The sequence below is a fragment of the Phaenicophaeus curvirostris genome, chromosome 18 (assembly GCF_032191515.1).
Source record: "Phaenicophaeus curvirostris isolate KB17595 chromosome 18, BPBGC_Pcur_1.0, whole genome shotgun sequence".
Lineage (NCBI taxonomy): Eukaryota > Metazoa > Chordata > Aves > Cuculiformes > Cuculidae > Phaenicophaeus > Phaenicophaeus curvirostris.
This window is the reverse complement of record NC_091409.1, coordinates 4,717,478-4,737,630: the sequence shown is the minus strand read 5'-3', so window position 1 is coordinate 4,737,630 and position 20,153 is coordinate 4,717,478. Positions and strand designations below refer to the sequence as shown.

Below are 20,153 nucleotides of genomic sequence, written 5' to 3'. Positions count from 1 at the left end.
CTCCTGAAGATTTGTGGTATTTAGGGACCACAGGAAGCACCAAGCCAGGAACACAGGACTCTCGTTAGCATTAGGAGAAATGTTAGAAATGTTGCAGATTTCAGCACATAATATTTGTTAGTCTCACAGGAATCCCCTAGTACCAGGTTTTGGCCTCTTACCCACAACTTCCTCTAGCTGCAAGATCTCAGTGTGCTTGAACTTCGGCCCTCTAGCACTTGCCCTTGCTCTGAGCCTATCAGATAGGAGCTGGAGACTCACAACTCTGACTCTGCAAGAGACAAGAGTCCATGGAGCAGTTACCCAACACTTTCATGACTCAATACCAACATCTGTAGAGCTGATGATACAGGCTCCTAGGAAAAGTCGTTGAGAGTTGTATAATAGAAAAGAAGGATTAATGTGGTAAAACAGCTTCCCAAAACTTGCCAACCACAGCAATGTGGAGAAAAAGCAGCCACTTACTACAGCGATATAGACCTTGCCTAGTAGCTCTTCTTTCAACAACTTATACATGCAATTACACATCTATTCACCATCATTGCAGGTGCAAGCTGAGCAACAGCATGTGTATAACTGTGTGTGGGTGTGCAAACACTCCATTACGGTGATTTGTTAGCACAGGGAGTGAAGCTTTGTGTCCAATGAATGTGTAAATTAGGTGCTTAGCTTACTTAAACAGTTCACTTTGCCTCCTCTCAACAGACACGGGAAAAGAAAGTAGTTAGATAGTTTCATTCCCTGTCAAAGTAGTAGCTTCCATCTAAAACCTAATCCTGCTTTTTTGTGTGGTGCTCAGATTTCTAACAATGAAGAGAAGTGAATCTTGAGGAATTAGTCATGTTGAATGATATCTTAATCAAACGCATTATATGATCTTATGGAGCATTAGAATAAGCGGTGTCACATCGTCTGTTGTCATTTCTGGGACAGAAAACTGGGACTGTTAGCTAGCTTTAAATCATTTCTGGCATTAACGAGATTCTGACCAGAGGCTCTCTTTCATGTTCAGGATATGCACTGCATTATTTTCTATTATATCACAATATGTTGCAAAGTAACAGATACGTTACCAAGACTAATCCTTTAAATCTTTCTTTCTTTACAACGTCAGACAAAATAAGACTATGCCATATTTCCGTAAGCTCTCTTGCATTATGAGAATATTATGATCTGTAACAACAACAAAATCCCTGAACTGCGTGCATTCCCGTTGGCCCTAATATGCTTAGACTTGTCTCTTTCTGTCAGAAAAGATATTTCTAAGTCTGTACAATTTCATTTTAACAGACACTATCAGGCTAAAAATCAGTTAATTAACATAAAGCAGGGGGGAAAAAAGCTTACTGGTGTTTAAAACTCAGTTTTTCTGAAAATACATGATGCAATACCTGAGTTTCTCCTCTTTCTTCAAGAAACTACTTAAAACGAAAGTCACTTTTGAAGACCTAGGGTACTTACTTCTGCTTTTCTTCTACTTGGACATGTATATTTAGATTAACCTGTTCAAAAGTAGGTCTTCTTCTCAGACAACTTTACATCAGCTACCAAGATCTAAAAAAGGTTTCTGCAAAGCTGTGATGGCAAATTGCAGGGGAATTTCTTGAGGGAGGATGGAAGGGGAATTTAAATTAAAAACTAATTAATTAAACCCACCAGAAGTAGCCTTCCATTTCTTTTAATAGAATGTGGGTGGGGGGAAGGAAAAACTTATATATAAAGGTGTATTTTCCTTCTGAGAGATCTATCCTTTCAGATAGAGTGAAAACATTATCCCATACACACCCATTCAAAAATCTAGGGCGTATTTCTCTCCTGATATTTTCATTATGTCTAAGCTGCTCAGAGTATATTCAGTAACTTAACTCTTTTAAAAATCACTTCATTAGAGCAACCAAACTAACCGTGACCTCAAAATGCATAAACTCTTGGCAGTGTGGGTTTTGTTTGGGTTGGGTGGTATTAGGGGTTTTTTGTTGTTGTTTTTTAATAAGTTACTGCAAGATACACCTAAAATGCTCAACAGACAAAGAAATAGAGGAATAAATATTACATTCCAGGACAGGAAGTGGAATGAATTTCCTGCAGATCCAGGACATGAGAGCTGATTTTATAAAACATCATCTCCCAAATAAGATAGATAAATAATGCCCCAGGTCATAGTTCAGGTTTTTTTGAAGAGATTGGTGGAACTAGAGACCTTTGGTGTGTTGGAATAAAACCTAAACACATCCTAGAAGTAGTGTTATGAGAGCAAGAGTGAGAAAAATATAAATGGAACAGCAAGTTACTGAAAATACCTTCTTCTGGGTTTTGTTACCAAGGTTTTTCTTCCAGAATAAAGGATTATTTAACCACTTTTCACCTCATGTCACCCACAATAATTTTTGAGCTTACGAGCAACTTTCAACACGGGGTAGTTTTTGAATAAAAGACACTAGTGACCCTGTTAAGTATTGCCTGTAGGAAAGTCTCACTGTGAGGTCAGTTTTGCTTACGCACCAAAACATCCACGCAGGAGAGACACTATGATTGCCCTTAGGGAATAGTTTTCAGCCTGACACTTCTTTAGACAACAGAGGATCCAATCTTAAGTCATAGGTCATAAATGAGACTTTTGACAGTTCAAGGTCAAATTGAGGGCTCAAAATGCTGAAACTATAGGGAAGCAGGCATGTCGGTTTCTTTGTTGTTACACTAGTAACACCCATTCTATTTCCAGAGGAATAATTCAGGGGAAAGCCATCTGGAGCAGGAAGCTCCTGCATTTGCTAAGGCAGAAGAAAAGTGCTAGCTAACAGAATGAACTCAGAGTAAACGGCAGAAAAGGGAAAAAAAAATTGTAGGGAAAAAACAGAATGAAAAGTAAAAATGTTGCCACAAGCTCTGCTCTTTCACAAGAGAAAAAGAGAATGTACAAAAGTACCAACTCAATGAGATGGGGGAATGCCTGTTTCCCAGATCTGCCTGTGCTGTCTTCAAAAATGCTTTCTTAGTCTAAAGAAGGGAAATACAGGGTGCATTGCCATTATGAGTTAGGGCCCCTTCTTGAAAGGTTTCCATCTACGCACAATATTACGGATATTTGAAGAATGCTTCTTTGTACTTCTACTTATTAAAATGACCTCTTTGACTTGGCTTCCTTTCAGTTTATGCTTCTGGTTGAATTACAGCAGAAAATGTACACCATAACACTCGAAAGACTATTTGTTATCTATCTTGACAGCTGTTGTTCACATACCCTATGTTTGCATTAAGAAAATACGCATCTGATCATGTCATCTGTTAAGTTAACCACTATTGTGAGGGTTCTAGTAAACCAGCCTCAGGCAATTCCTGATATTTGCTCCTATTACAGATCTAGCAGAGTCATAAGTTTAATGAGGATGTAATTTTTTGTATCACGCCATTCAATTCTGAATTAGTATCAGGAGTTTACAGTCAAATAGTATGTTCTTCAGGACCCAGGGAGGTGGTTGAGTCACCTCCCCTGGAGGTGTTTAAGGGATGGGTGGACGAGGCGCTGAGGGGCATGGTTATTGATTGATAGGAATGGTTGGACTTGATGATCCGGTGGGTCTTTTCCAACCTGGGGATTCTATGATTCTATGACCTCTGTAATGTTACTAAATATAGGGGATTCCCAGATGACAGTAAGTTCACATATGTTCCTCACTTCCAGGAAGAAGTGCTACAGTTTGCTAGGTTCTCTGGAGTTAATTATCTCATACGTGGAATCTTAAGTGACATAGTTTATCTCAGTTCTGATTTTTCTATTAATGTTCTGAGTTAAACAAGAAACTAAGCATTTAAACTTGTGGTGAACAAGTGGAGAATTTGTATAAGTGAAAGACCAGTCTCCATTTTAGTTTTTCTAGAGCTTTCTCTGCACGGTATTCTGACAAGAGTACTTACCCTCTGCTTCTAGGCACTGTAACATAAAGCAAAGTCAAATGAGCAACTGTTACAGAAGTAAACATTTTGGCTGAAGTTCAGCTGAACTGCTCTATCTGAAAATATGACACTTTTCTCCTCAATCCCAAAAAGCTGCTACTCAAATTGCACAGCTGCTATAATTAAAAATAAATACTCTTCTATCATAAATGCAGACCTTAGAAAATTATACAAGTCCCATCTGCAAAGCATAAAGTTCAGAGTAACCCAATTGATCTGGGTTAAATACATTATCATGCACTGTGAGCAACCCAGAAGAGGCTGAAAATTGAGATAGCTGGAGAGAACGTAAGCTTACAGAAACGAATTTGTCAAACATTCTCAACAACTGTGATTTCCAAGGTTTGCCTGTGCAACTTTCCTACCCTGGCATACTGTTGAGTGAGTGTGGTTTTCGCTTGTACTGTCATTTTCTCTCTACTGCTGGAACAGTTTGGGACGGTCAAGATTTAAGGTTCTCAAATCCTCCTGCCGCACTGCCACGCTTATTCAAAAGGCAGGGAATGAGTCATTGTAATGCTTACAGTCATCCTGTGATCCCTCATGTGGATGTTTAGGAGTGGCTGTTATATAGCTGACCATCATGTGTGCTGGCTGAGAAGAAATCTTTCTCTCATCTTTCCTTTCTCTGTTCCCTGACTTCAGTTCTCAAATCCAGCTGAAATAATGTTGTGACACTAAGTGTCGTGTGGAAAACTTTCCAGGCTCCAGTCCTAAACTTGCTGTCATCTTCCCCAACTCTGCCCATCATACATAACTGAAAGCATTTTTAACTCTGGACGCTGAGGTATTCTGGCTTAGACAGTCGCTTTTTGCAGAGCAATTTCATCACATCGCTTACACAGCAAGATCTGGAAATAGGGAACAGTGTCTAATTCTGCAGAATAGTAACTAACTTTTCATTGAGAATGTTTGCTCTATCTAAATATTTCACACAGATTGATATCATTCATGACAAAATAACTAAAAAGTACATATAGGAGCTAAGAAACTCTCTTGGAGACTGATTTCTACTAATGTATTGCCTGAGCAGGCTCTAGATGCTGAGCAAACTTGCCCAAAACATCAACACTTGTGTATGTTATTAGAAGTCAAACAGAGAAGACTGACCCTGAATACTTAATTTGGTGTTCACATGTGCTCATTCAGCCACCCTTTGTTTTGCTTTGCATCTCCTACTGGCCCTGTCAAGAACACTGTCCTAGCCTTGATAGATCACAATTCTGGTCCAGTGCAGCATTTCTTAAGTTCTCATAAGAATAAAAAAAACAAGCCTTAGCACAGACTGCTTAGTTAAGAGGTAATATGCCGGCTTCTGTGAGCATTTGAATGGAATGTGACAGACATTCATGGTAGATCAATATGGGCAAGGCAGAAGGAAGACTGCATGGCCTGAGGGATGTAGCAGCCCTTGAAAAAGGCTGAAGCCTTCACTGGTTTGATGCAGTACAGTGATCTACGTCCAGTTACAGGTTATGCAGCAACAGAACAGTTTGAGGATGTTAAAAAAAAAAGAAAAACAGAATAAGGAAGCTAACACATGACCCATCTCTTCATTATATGCAAAAAACATGAAGTACTTCAGGCATAAGGACATTCATTTCTTGAGTTATAATCACAGGTCCGCGTGCATGAACCATGTGTGATTACGGGATATTACTGTACTACAGAGGGCAAGGTAAGATACCATTTGATTAAGATCATCTCACTGAAATATTTATGTAGATTCGAGCATGAAGCTATTGACCCACGTCAAGTGCTTATATGATATGCTCTCCAAGATGTTTATAAATTGTGTATACATTAGACCATAAATCAACTCGAATTTCAAACAAAAGCATGGGATTCAATGGGCATGAAAAATCCATTGTATTAGCATACAAACTAGATATATTTGGAAGCAAAATGAAGGTATAAGATTCAGCTTTACTTATTCTTTGGTATTTATAGATCTGGCCTGCTTAGAGAAGAAAGAGTAATCAATTCCATGTATTAAATTTTAAAAATACAAAGCCACAAATTTGGTTAAAAAATGCTGTAGTTTTATAAATAAATAAATGGTGCAGCCCATTCATTACAGCACGAATTGGGCAGTCTTGAAACAGAGCTCCAAAACTAAAGACTGAAAGGTTAATGCTGTTACTTAACTAATAAACAGTTAAGTTTCAAGATAAACATGACTCCAAGCATTACATAACTCATTACATCTTCAAATTGTGGTACGAACATTGAGTCACTAATCATAAACCATCTTCATTCATAGCCAAAGTGTGAAGATTTTTTTATTAATTGACAGACATATGATTTTATCCTTATTTGAACAGAGTATCAACTCATTGTGTACACAAATTATTGTGAGCAAATTAGGTCAGAGTATTTGTACTTAATGTATGCGATCAAATTGGGAGTTTACTTTTGTTTTAAAATAAAGCCTCTAACATCAAAAGAAAAAGATAAGCCAGGGTTTCAGTACTCAGTAGACAAGCTGATTGACTGAACCATGTCCCTTCTGTTCTAGTGTAATATAATGCAAACAGCAGAGTTTCAGAAATTTGTTTCCCCTTAATTCACCAGATTTCCTCGTACTTGCCTAAAATTTCTCCATTATTAGTAATATGAAACACTGAAAGCCATAGAACAAAAAACTGCAGCTACATTTTAAAAACAAATACATATGAAATCAAAGTTATCCAATCCTAAAAGGAGATCAGATTTTCTTTTCTATGCAAGATATTCTCCTCCTTCCAGTTTTTCCCATGAGTTGACTAGCAGACTCTGAAACACCTAGATACATAAGCAGCATTACATATGGTTTCTGTGCTTAAGATATGGGACTGAGCCTTACAAAATACAGAGTCAACTTCCAGTGGTGCCACTGGCTTCCTACAGAAACTCAGAGAAGGCAATTAATTACAGCTCAATTCCCTGTATGTAAAATACAAGAAACACTTGGCTTTTTTCACTGCTTTTGGTCTCTTTCAAATTAGATGGCACACTACTTAAAGTGGGAACAGTTTCTCTTTATATGCTGCACAGCAAGTGGCACAATCATGCATTATTTCAGATCTAGCCTATAGGTACTTCTCAGACTAGACATCTGTTTGGAGAATCTGAGCCTGAATCCTTTTTTGTAATCTGTGATAGTTCTTTTATGATGCATGAAAACATTTGAAGAGTTAAGGAGGGAAACAGAAACGCCCTTTGTAGAGAGCATACAAGAGACCTGTAATACTTCTCTGTGTGATGTATGAGATACTGCAACTCTGAAAAAGCCTTTTTTCACTCATACAGCTGCCTTTGATGATTGTGTACGTAAGACCTAAGAATTTCTTAAATAAGATGCAAATGTGTTATTTAGGTATCAACATAAAAATAATTTTTTTAAAAAACAATCCTGCATTGTTTGCACAGCATGCAATGTCATCCAGCTTTTAATGCCAGAGTATAGTTGCTGCAGCCAACTTGACTGTGAAGAAAGAAATTGTGCACACATAACCAGGTTCTTTCTCGAGCATGTGAGAGAATTCCCAGGAACTAGGGGAAATATAGTTATTTAAGACATTCTAGAACTAAAAAATTGTGATTCAGCAAGGGATATTAGAAACTGTTAGATTAGAAAGCTAATGAAAAGCTTTTCACTGATATGTGATACACTAGCTACTCTAACTCTGATATTCAAGTTTAGATCCAGTCCTTTATGTGTCCCACAGGTTTTGCTAGTAGCACTGAGTTTAAGAGAATCAACAAGCATCTGGAATATCAGAATAACAGTGTGCTGGCTCTCTGTAGTGTGGGAGCAGAGCGCACATTTGCACTGTGACGGTCCCTTACGCTTCTGCATTTCAAAGTTAGATCTTTCAAAGCAATCCTTCTGCTCAGAAGACAACGATTGTAAAGCTAGGAGGAAAACACTACCCTTGGTTAATACTCAAGGATGCAGAAGTAACTTTAGGTGCAAAAGAAGTTCATAAAACACCACCAGGTATTTCATATATAATGACCTCACTCTCATAAATCCAGTCTGGGTTATGATGATGTATAATCAGTATTTCCACTTCTTGGAGAAAGGCTTAAGAATCTTTTCAGCAACATTCAAACTACCTGCCAACCTAGGATTTAGGAGAAGGAGAGAACTGTAAAACACTTTTTTCTCTCTATTACAGGTCTCTATTTCATTTACAGAGCTCTAATATTTGGCTAAATACAAGTCCTCAAACACTGGGAACAGTCAAACCCTGGAAAAGCCTAAAACCAGCCCTCAGCATGAATAGCACACTTATTAACAGATCTCATTTAAGTGCTGCAAAAGTAGCATTAAAACATAAGTTCACCAAGCTCTCTTTGGAATCCCAAGAAGTAAACTAAATACTTAAGAGTTTCAGTACCTGAAACACCCAGGCAACCAGCAAAAAGCAGTTTTTGTTAAGCGTGCATCGCGTTGAGTAACATGCAACGTAACACCACGCCATTGTCACAAATCTAAACATGTGTGGTACCACAATTATGCATTGAGAGCAAAAGAATCTACGTCTAGTGAGACTAGATCTGTGCAGCCTGCCCAAGTGCACTGTGCCCATTCTCCTCTCCAGAAATGGGGAGATTAATCTCCCCATCAGGAAAATGCTGGTGAGGAGCTGTTGTGCCTACGAGGTGAGTCACGCACCAGGGAGGAGAGCTGCTGGGGTAGGAGGGAGAGAGAAAACAATGGAGCTTGCCCTTCCAGTAAAGTTTCCCTGCATCACAGGGACTTCGGATACAATTAGACCAGACCAGCAAAGGACTGGGGATTTGATGAGAGAAAAAGACCCTCCCTAAAGCCCAGTGGCCCATTTGTTAAAGGATAACTAGCAGTGTAGTACTTCATAATACGGTCATGATTTTTCTCGTGCTATGTGATAAAAAGCACTAACTGTACATTCCCACAAATAACATAAGTTCTAGGGAGCCTTATAGGCTGAAACTTGGATTCCAATGTAAAAGGAAATGGGATATTAAGTTGGAATCTAAATTAATACTCTGCATGTCTCTCGCCTCTACTGAGTATTCCTGCATATACTCCCCATGGTATCTCACAAGGAACTAAATATATGTGGAACAGAAAGTTTCTGCTGGGAGCCTTTTGGTTGGATTTGAACAGAAACACTGCGACTTTGAGTGAAGGAATTCAAAATATCACAAAGCTTAATATATATGAAAAATAGGGTTGAGTCATAAACCAGACCAAAAGCACTGACTAGCTTAGTTGATTTTGTTCATAAACTAATAGTGTTGGGAAAGGATGTAGGAGACCTGGTACACTTCTTGTTTCAGAAGAAATACAATGAAGGGCCTTCCCTTTGTTCCTTTTAAGCATCTGCCACCCAAGCCTACTCTACTTTACTTTAATGTGCTTTTGAGTTTTCAAACATCCCCTGCCAGTAGCTTCCAACATCATACAGTTTACCAGTGTAGTGTCCTGATAATTAAGAGGGAAGAGCATAGCTTTCCAACTGCTAAAAAGCCACCTTATTCTAGGCACAATACTCCAACTGGGCAAACTTGTTTTAAGAACGAATATACCAGTAGTAAGTGTTTAACTACAATCTTTAGCAGCATAAATCAACACTGAACAGTTATGAGAAATCAGTGGTAGGCATATGAAGGGAGCGACACAGGGTAGATTAGCGCTTTAAAAAGGAGGAAAAAAAAAAAGCCCTAGTATAGAGTATTCCTATATTTGATATTTTATTGCATTATGATTTTCCCTAGGGATTACTTAGATGGCTGATGTCCTTATGTTGCCAGTGAGGCTCCCCTGGGTTACAGGTCATCCATCAGTGCAAAGAGAGACACTATAAAAGGAACGTAACACTTAAATTCTCATCTTAGCGTCCTAGAAGAATACCTACAAGAATGCTTCCTCTACAAAACTTTTGAATTATGATAACTAGAAACAGTGACAAAGGAGCTTTAAGTTTTATGCAGCTGTAATCTCCTTGAGTTAATTCAGTGCACAGTGCTGCTGATTACAAATGGTATCAATAGAAATAAAATGGGAATAAGTGTCTGGCAGCGACACAATTGTACATCTCTAGCACATCTACTGTGAAGTAGCTTTAACTTGTCAGATCTTGAAGAACAGCAGAGCAAAGAGTGTAGAGGCTGAGAAGCCCCCTTCATCAGCCTTCAACAAGAATGCTAAGAGATTATGCTAACATAGCTGTTAACAATAGCTAACAATACTGCTTGCACCACAAGAGCTCCTTGTCTTTGTGCAGATGCTACACTGGAGGAGAAGGAAGACGCGCTGAACCACTGGCAGGATCCACTGAAGAACTCAGTGGTGCCAATCCTGAAAAAGCATCCTTTAATTACATGGTTCCAGGGAGGAAAAGTAGCAGCATAGAGAGCAAAACATGATGGCATAAATGTACATTTATACAAATTAAAACAGATTATCTCAAAATTAAGCGGGGGGGACACAACATTTTCACACATTGTCATGGTTGTCTGTATCTCCTCAAATAATACAGAGTTTTGACATGTCGTGCTCTTCCACAGTCTGTGGAGCTCTATCTTCTATGACTACAAATCAAATGAGATTGACATCTTTCCTATGCCCTGTGACTGCTGGAAGGATATAATGAGAGCAATATTTTGGTTTCCTGCAACTGTCTCTCAAATAGATGGTGAAGTTGAAATCTGTTCTGAATTTTACATGCATGTCCCCTTTAGACTTTTCTTTCTCTCTTGATCTGGAAAGATGGAGGAAGGTTAAGACAAAAGGGAAAGGAAAATCTAGGACCTCTGGAACTAATGAAATCCCTCTTTGCATTATGTTTTCTTAAGTGACTGCTGTCTGTTGCCATCTAAATCAACTTCCATTACCTTTTAATATTTTAAATTAGAATTTAACTAGTATTTTATAATTTTTAAACTTTCTTAACTGCCTCAAAAAATTCTCCTTGATGTTATAGCAGGATGTGGTATTCTCTACAGCAGTCTTTCAGCTCAGAGCTAAGCCCACAGGTTGAAATGCACTATTTTGTCTTAAATGAGAAAATAACTGATTCGGTTAAAACAAAGAAACAGTCATTCCTTCTTATTTTTCTTATACCATTTCCAGTATTCTCTACACTGCCAATAGGAACTATATGTACTATTGAGATGCTGGATAAAATTATCTGTTTGTCAGTAGAGCCTACACAGATACTGAAGTCCATATTTTCTTCACAGACCATGACTGTGATGTCTTAATTGATCACTGTGAGAAGCTGCTGTTTATTTAAAGTTGCATATGAAGGATATAAATCAGTGAAGTTGTATCTCTCTTTTAGAATAAGTGGCTATTAATTGCCTCTAGTCTAGTTTACTGACACCTTGTTTATCTTATTTACTGCAGGAATGTTTAATACAATCATAGTGGCACGTGTTATTTTTTTAAGCTTTTTACATGTGATAAAATTCACTGTAGTCTGCAAAGATTACATCTGTTATAGTAAATTAAGGTTATAAACGAGCTTTATAATGCTTTGTGAATGCTTTGTAAAGAAAAGTGCACTAGATAAGAAGCTTTATTGTGAGCCCTGATTGTCCAAGGCTTGGAGTAATTGCAACTTCTGCTGGCATCAATCAGGATTCTAAGTGTCCAGAACTCAAAAATCAACAAAAAATCAATATTCAAACCTTCAAGTGACTTAGTTATTCCCTGATCTGTCTGGAAGAAGAGGAAGTCCTCTTTAAAAAAAACCCAAAAACCAAACAAACAAAACAAACCAAAACAAAACAGTTTTGTTCTCACATGGGAAACTCCCTTTGAGACTTGACCTCAAGCAATAGTTCATAAAAAAAATTTGCAAATGAAAGCAATAAGAAGTTGAACTAACTCTTGCCATCTGCAGTCTGCTTATCCAAGGTTCCACAAATTTGATGATTACACTACTCAGTATCAGCTAAAAAGGGATTATATGGTCCAGTGATAGAAGATTCTGAACTTGTGCAAGAGAGACAGAAAGTCTTGTAACCATGCTGTGTACGGTCAATGCGACTGTTAAGCTGGTGCTTCAAGAGACAAAGGAAAAGGAAGCACTGAATCAGAGAATTTTCTTAGGTAAATACATGAAAAACCATATGCTGCCATCTCTACCTTCTCAGTTATGTCATGGAAATTTCCTGTACAAAGCTAGGCTGAAAAAAATACTGTAATTGTATAGGTCAAGGAGAGCAATATAAATTATGTCTTTAAACAAACCTACATCAACACCAGAAAAATCTTTAGAATGTAGGCTGGCTTCCTCTTTTACCACATTTTCTACCTCAATATACTTTCCTACAGCAGACACAGTCAAATGAACTGGTGCAGAATAATCCTTGTCCACATCATGCATTCAAGAAAATACTGCAAAACAAGAGTGCATCTCCACTAGGAATATAGTATAACTCACATGCCATATAAAAGCAGGAATGTTTGTGTAGTGATCCTTCAGTTATATCTGTATTGCTTTATTGGCTTATTTGTCGGTATAAATTAAACACATGACTTAAGAGTTAATGAAAATTAATTTAGTTTTTAAAATAACAAAGAATCCTACATGTTCAAACTTACTTCTCTGCATGGTTTGTATGCGAGCAAGGCTGGGATGTAAACACAAGCTCAATGTGTGTCACTTTGCACTCCTGAGACTTCCCTTTGACTTAAGAGTCTATAGATGGTTGGTATTACAATGATAAGGATATAATTATTTCCATAATAATAAAAGAAGCTAAAATACAATTATGTCATATAGCATACATAATTCTTACAGTAGTATAAATTGTATTTCAGTTTTTTGAGTAGCTGGTTGAATGAAATTACTCATAGTAAGTGGTTACCGGATTTAAATAATATTTTAGACCACAGTTAAGTCATTTATGTTCATTTTATTATCATTTTGAAGCAAACAGCCATTCAGTACTCTTTGATAAACAATTTAAAACCCCAAAAGCTTACCAAATGTGCTAACGCTACTATGAACTATATCTACCCGGACAAAAAACACATGTATTTATCACCTTTTGTTTCTCTCAAAGTATTTTATGTACAACACAACACCATAAAAAACATCTTTTCTACTGTATTACTATAGCTTCTGCTATGCAATGGGACACTTATCTGATGAAGTCTGTATTAGGGGGAAAAACATGCTACTTAGTAGGTAGCTACTAGGTTTTTTTCTCCTTACAAAAGGCATAATAATGTTTAGATCTTTGTACGTCAGACATGTTGTGTACTTTCTTTGTTGTATATTTCACAAAGGTCAAAATAACTAATTAGCAGAAAATAATACAGAGGAACTGAATCTGAGATTGCATATGTCTTTCTTTCATTAGTCACTTCAGCTTCCAGAATCAAATGGCAGAAACATACATTCCTCTTTCAGTCAAGATTGCCCCTTTGGGAGTGAGTAGAGCAGTTCATGTTAGAAGAGTCCTTTGTTCCCTTTACTTAGGGTATCAGAACAGTTGACATCGGAGATAAATAATCTATTGTTTGCCTTAATTTAATTTGTATTTCAGTCCAGAGCAAAGTGCTCAGAATTGCTTGATAAGAAAAATAAACAGAAGAACCTAAAATAGTAACAAATACCAATATCCTCTTTGGTTCAGAAGGAAGCAGAATAGCAGGTTTATGAAAAGAGCCTGGAATATTTTATCTACTTAGTAATCTGAAAAAGCCTGGAACCAAATTTCAATTCAAAATTCCATGCAGGGACTATCTCTTCCAGGCTGACAGCGCCTGACCCAAACCCCAAACCCATTTCTAGGTTTAGAATTCAGCATAATGAGCAGTGATGATCAACACCCCATTGATCATCATTACACTGATCTGGTTACTGCTTTTCTCATAAGGAAACCTTCCAGCTCTTGTATGACCATATATTCAGATAAACTGAGAGTAAACTGATTCTTAGCCTTTGCTTCCAGCTTGTTGTTGTGCCTTTCCGTGCGATCACATCACATCAAAGTGATTCAGTTATCTCTTTTCTTTTTTCTCAAGGGGTCATCATTGCTTTGATTCCGGCCATCTGAAATTACTGAGTCACAACCCGCAGATATTCAGAATTATTCCTCAAATAGAAGTTAGGCTGAAAGCATCATCAGCCACGGTTAAAGAAGACGATAATCTAATGACAATACGCGGTTTATGTCCCAGCGGTTGGACTCCGTCCCCCGGCAGCACCCAATGCGCCTACACTTCATAAGGAGATTTCGCTTCTCCCTATTAAGTGAAAATTGCCTTCTTGTGGGGAGAAATCCTTTAATTATGACTTTGCTTCCCCTGTCTCCATGGAGATCCCACGCAAACAGCTCGCTTTATCAGCCCTTATTCCCCTCCCGCCCCACCAAAGAAACCCATTAGCTCAGCGTGACCCTCGGTCCCAGCGGTGGCCCCGGGGGAAGCCAGAGGCGGCCTGGGGGCGAGGGGAAGGGGCTGCGGGGCGAGGAGGAGGAGCCCTGGGCCAGCCCCCCGGCTTTGCGGAGGAGCCCCCCGCTCGGAGCCGCCGCAGCATCCCGGCGCTCCGCCCGGCCCTACCTGGGTGCTGCCCGGCGCCGGGTCCCGCGGGGTCGCTGAGGATGCTCGGGTCGCTCTGCGACCTGCCTCGCGGGAGAAAGCAGCCGGTCCCTTCTTCCGACGCGGCCATGAGGGGGAGGGCGGGCAGCTCAGAGGCGGGGGGAGGCGCTCATGGAGCCGGGGGGACAATGGGGACCGGGGGCGTCAGCCGGGCAGGACCAGCCGCGGCAGCATCTTCTCCCCGGGACGCGCGGGGGCTCAGGGAGCGGCGCCGGGCGCCTGACGGGGGGCAGCCATGGGGCCCGCCCGGCCCCCCAACGCCCCTTGCCGGGACGCCCCCCCGAGCGCCGCTCCCGGAGTCGCCTCAAGCCGCCGCGGGGCTGAGCGCATCCGTTGGAAAACATTGGGATTCTCCCATGGTGCCCCGCGAGCGGCCGCCTGACGTCACGGGCGGGGTGGGGGGAGCCGCACCTGCACCGCACAAAGGCGGGGGGCGCGCAGGTGTGCGCGGGGGGCGCGCTGGCTCGGGTTTTACGAGCTTTTCCTGAAATGAAGGGTGAGTCCTCCCGGTCTGGCGGTGGGTGCCGGCAGAGGGGTTGCTGGGCTGCACCCAGACTGCAGGCGGGGTCTTCTTGGAGTTGTGACCTGTGAAAACCAGGGATGCTTTTGGATCGCTCTCCTAGTAAAGTCCTACACAACGCTCCGTCGGTGCTTGTTGGGACCCTGTGGGTTCTCCTGGCGTGTGTTATAGTGGGGCAGGGTTGTGGAGTGTGTGTTCAACATCACTTTTGCCATTCCATGAAACAGGCATTAAGGATAGAGGTACCTACAAGCAACTCGGGTGCAACACTTACAGGTGATGCTGACCAACTTCCCATCATGAGACAGGTATAAGTTGGCAAAATTTTAGGGATGAAACACTCTGTCGGAAAATTTTCCATTAATGCAGTCACTCATTTGTTATTTTTACAGAAATACATGGGAAACATTTTGCATATCTTATATAAACCAAATGTGTTTAGCAATTTCTGAGAGCAGGAGCTAATCATAGAACAGTTTGGGTTGGAAGGCACCTTAAAGATCATCCATGTCCGACTCCTGGGCAGAGACACCTCCCACTGGGTCAGGCTGCCCAAGGCCCATCCGACCTGGCCTTGATCACCTCCAGGGATGGAACAACCTGTTCCAGTGCCTCACCACTCTCACAGTGAAGAAATTCTTCTTTATGTCTAGTCTAAATCTGCCCCTCTCCAGTTTATACCCATACCTTCTAGCTCTATCACTACCAGCCTTGTAAAATGACACAGCTCTGTGGGGTTGTGTCTTTGCTGTATTTGGGGGGGGGAAGGAGGAGGAGAAAACCCAAAATTCATCACATCTGTCACACTGAGAAACGTATGCACCTTTTTTCTTGAAGCAGTCATTTCAAAGCTAGCCACCTGCACACATCTCATTTGGAAGTCACCTTTGGGCTATGTATTCCCTGTGGTTTGGTTGCTTTAGTGACCTTTTCAAAAATAAGAAGTTTTTGGAACTGTGCTTGGCATAGGGCTTGGTGAGAAAGTACTTCAGAGACTGTTTAAACCAGGCCTGAGCATGGCTGTTCTGGTCTCATCTGCTCGTGGCTGGGGTACACTGCTGCATCTAATGGTGAGTTTGAATATTGTCAGAAGAACAGAAATTGAAGAAAAGGATTCCTGTTCAATGGGTACTATCCCTTCTTACTGAGTATAAGGTAGATCCTAAGCAAAAAGTAGCATGTGGTAGTGTGATCTAAGCTGTATCATAATGCAGTGGAATAAATTAAGGTAGCAAGGGCATTCTGTGAGATGGGGGTTTTGAGATCTTAACATGGCCATCTTGACACATTTTCAGTGTCAGTTTTTGTAATTTCTTTTAAGTCTTGCCAGTCAATCAACACATCATCATTCCAAAAAGACAGCTAAATGAACCATTTTTTATCATGGTATAAAATACTCCCAAGGAAACAAACAAAGAAATCCAAAACACTTATATAAGGGATGCTTTGAAGAGATCATGATGTATTTTGTATTCCTTTTCCCCCTCGAGTCAAGCTTTTGAGTTGCCATGACTCAACTTTGAAAGGGAGTCATGAACTCTAACAATTGCTTATGACAGATTTTTTTTCCATGCAAACAGATAGCACAATCTGACACAGGTACTGGGTCCAGTTTTCAAGTAAGAAATCTTCCCTTTTTAGTGAAATAATAAACCAAGTCTGGTTTTAGTCCTAAAAAGAGAGGAAGTAGCAAGTCTTAAATGTTTTTTCTCTATATAGCTTTTCAGTCATACTAGAAAATGCTGATGGTTTCTAGTGAATTCTTTGTAAGTCTCTTTTTACTAATTGATGTCCCTGCTTTCTGCAGCGAAGAATGATACAGATTTCTTGTATAAAACATACATTTGAAAAGTTCCATATCAAATCTAAGCATTTGTACAAGATTAAGTGTATCAAAATGCTTTCAACCCAAGAAAGAATATCTCCAAGACAGCTTTAGTACCATATAGAAGCAGACAAGATGAGACTGATGTATTTTTAACCGATTCACATATGGATTGCCTCTATAGAGGACACATCAGACGCTTCCTTTGGATCCTAAAATATTGTCTAATAGAAATCAGCCAAACAAGGCTGGAATCTGCCTTGCTGTTTTAACTTTGTTAAAACATTTCATTTTCTCCCCTTCCTGCCAAACCAAGCATCAAGCAACTCAGTCTGGGAATAAATCCTAGGTGCCTGCCAGCTGACAGAGCTGCCTTTAGGCCACCTTGCTATTTCCCAATGAACCGTCATCAGGTTTGGGGGAGAGGATGCCAGAAGAAAAATAATTCTGTTTAATTACTTAGACCTTTGTTGCTAAATAATGTCTCTTGCATAAAAAGTATCATTGCTTATCTTGTACTATCAAGTGTAATGATGATGGTGCATCTATTTGCAGTTTTCATTTTGATGCCTTAAAGCTGGCCCTGCATTCCTTCAGGGGGCAAAGCTTTTGACAGGGAACATAAATGTGAGGCAAAGTCTTTCCTTCATGTTGAAGGACCAATGCCAAAAGGCATGGAGAATTTTCACAGGAGTAAATAGAAGCTGATGGAGGCAACCAATATATTGTAAATACACTGATTTGTAAATCTCTCTGAAATTGGAATGGAACTAAACTTGGCTCTAGCTTGTGGGTACTTGGCACTTGAAAGAATGCCCTTAAGTTCCACTTTACTACTTTATATAATTATCTAAATGTCACAAACAAAAATATTTGCAGGATCGGAATAACTTTCAGTAGAAGCACGAGTCTCCTTTTATTTGGTTTATTTTCTCACCGTAGCAGTCATGTGGTAAAAAAAGTTTGCAAGATTTTTGCAGCAAGAACAATGATCTGATCTGTTTATTTTTTTCTCGGAGGATTTCTAGCCCTTGATATTTATGACAAAAAGTTATGATGAGATTTTTCTAGTCTAGTGGCAAATACTTCTGCAATTGGATTCTATTCAGTTGCAGAAAAATATTGCTTGTAATAAAATATCCGCACAAGAAGCACAAAAGAAAAAATGAATTTTATCTAGCTTGATGCATGTTCCACAGCCAAAGCAATGCATGTCCATTTGATATGCCTTCCCTTGACAAAATTTTTTTAAATGCCATTATATAAGTGATATGCATGATTTGAATAACTTGCTTTCTGTTTGATAGACAGCTGAACTCCCATTTCATGATCTAGTTCTAGAAAGATAAATCCTAACTTTTGTTAGAAAGGAATAATTTTCTGAGGAGGAAGAAAAGAGGTGAGTCACGTCAGTGCTGTTTCTCTTGAATCAGCAGAATATTAACCTCATTTTCATCAATCTGAAGCCTATATGTGATTTCTGAGCATAACTTTCATCTTTTTTTCTGTGCTGTTATTTAGAAAAATGAGTTCAGGATACATTTGGATTGACCCTATCAGCTTTCATGTTATAATTGTTTTGATGACCAAGGGACAAATAGCCCTGCTCACAGGAGTTTTGCTAGCTGCACTAACAGAAAGCATTTGTTCTTTTGCTTGTGAGTCTTAACCTAGTTTTTTAGATCTTATGGCAGCTTGTTGGAGTTCAGTATGCATACAGTAACAACAAAGATGAGCATTCCCATGCTCAAAATCAGGCTCTTGTCTCTATTTACTTTTTGTATTTTGTATTTTCTTGGTAAAGAGGACTTAGGGCCTATTTTGAGCCATTATTTATCAAGAAGATAAGTACATGTCACTGAGAGGAGATGTAAGTATCATCCAGCAGTCACAACGTTGTAAGTACAGATGCTTGAAAGATGTCTTCTTGAAAGCGTGATGATGTAGTTGCTACTCTGAAAGGCAAATAAAACAATGAATACGCATCAAGTCATGTTTATTGGTGGCTTCATGTACGCGTTCACTTCTAACATCTCTGATACTCAAGAGCTCTGCTAGGAATCACCCATCTGATTTTCATCTTTCCTTCCTCTCACGGCTCTAGAGCTTGCTCTGTCATTTTATAAGTGAAGGAACAGGAAAGAAAGAGGCAGGAAAAAATGTAAAGGGAGGCAGTTCAGCTGCCTGTCTTCTTGACAAACAGTAACCATCTATGTAAGGATAAGATGGTTACATAGATGCTAGAAAATAACACATCACTTAGGTTTATCCATAGTTGCAGCCTAGGCCTTTCTCAACATACTCCATATTTTCTATATTATGGAATAAAGAGACTCTTTTTGATAAGTAAATCATATTTGTAGATGTGTGTTTCAAGTATTAGTAATCACCATAACGCTCCTACATTTAGTATATTATGTGCTTATTTTTTTTATATCAGCATATTTCAGTAAGATGAACATATACAGTATAACTAGAATATAGACAGAATGCAAGTTGCAGCAGCTCCTTTGCTTTCCAGATATCTCACATCATTGGATCTCAGGTTCCATCTCTCAGAGGGTCAGTCATAGGGGAGTATAGTGCAAGGAAGACAAGTATATTATAATCATTGCAGTGGTGTTTGCTTTCTCCTTGCAAGTGATAAATTGCTTAGAAAGGAAGTAGACATTTTAATAACTATTTTGAGCACTTAAATTCCATTATATTCCATATAAAATATATAGGAAAAAGTTTTATATATATATATAGTTATATATATATTATATTTTTATAATATATAGGAAAAGTTTTGTTTATGCTTTGCTGTTGGAAGTGTTTGTATTTTACTTAGCTCACGTTTTCAGGGGTAAGTTTAGACAAATTGTACCCTTATCAGATATGTCCTTTTTATTATGTGTTGTATTCAGACAGTACATTCGGATTCAGATCTTGTCTTGCTGTTACCAAATCAGGAATAACTTTGACGTATAATTTTTTCAAGTTCATTCAAATAGCAAAGATCATTCAGTTGTCAGCAGAACTGGAAAGAGAAAAATTGTGTTCTGTGCTAATTGGATGAGAGCTGAGAAATCTTCGACAGAGTTGCAGGACAAAATTTTGATGCAGCTCATGTTAGGATAAGTTTCAACATTTACTTGAATGGCATTTTTATGTAATCTGTGTATCAGTTTCAATTCTTATGTGACACAGGAGTTTGGCTGGTATTTCACACACTGACCATGATACACAAGAAATTCTGCAGCTGGAGAGTTAAAATACTT

The 20,153-nt window shown here is 39.2% G+C and overlaps 1 protein-coding gene across 2 annotated transcripts in view; it reads right to left on the bottom strand.

Moving 5' to 3' along the window:
* PHACTR3 (phosphatase and actin regulator 3) overlaps positions 1 to 14,688 on the bottom strand; it is a 105,438-nt gene extending 90,750 nt beyond the window's left edge. The window contains exon 1 of one of the 2 annotated variants that reach the window (XM_069871975.1): positions 14,507 to 14,688. In XM_069871975.1, the coding sequence (XP_069728076.1) occupies positions 14,507 to 14,615 (109 nt within the window). In that variant the 5' untranslated portion in view covers positions 14,616 to 14,688. The remainder of the gene's footprint in view (positions 1 to 14,506) is intronic. The other variant, XM_069871976.1, reaches the window with a different exon arrangement.
* Between the last annotated feature and the right edge of the window lie 5,465 nt (positions 14,689 to 20,153).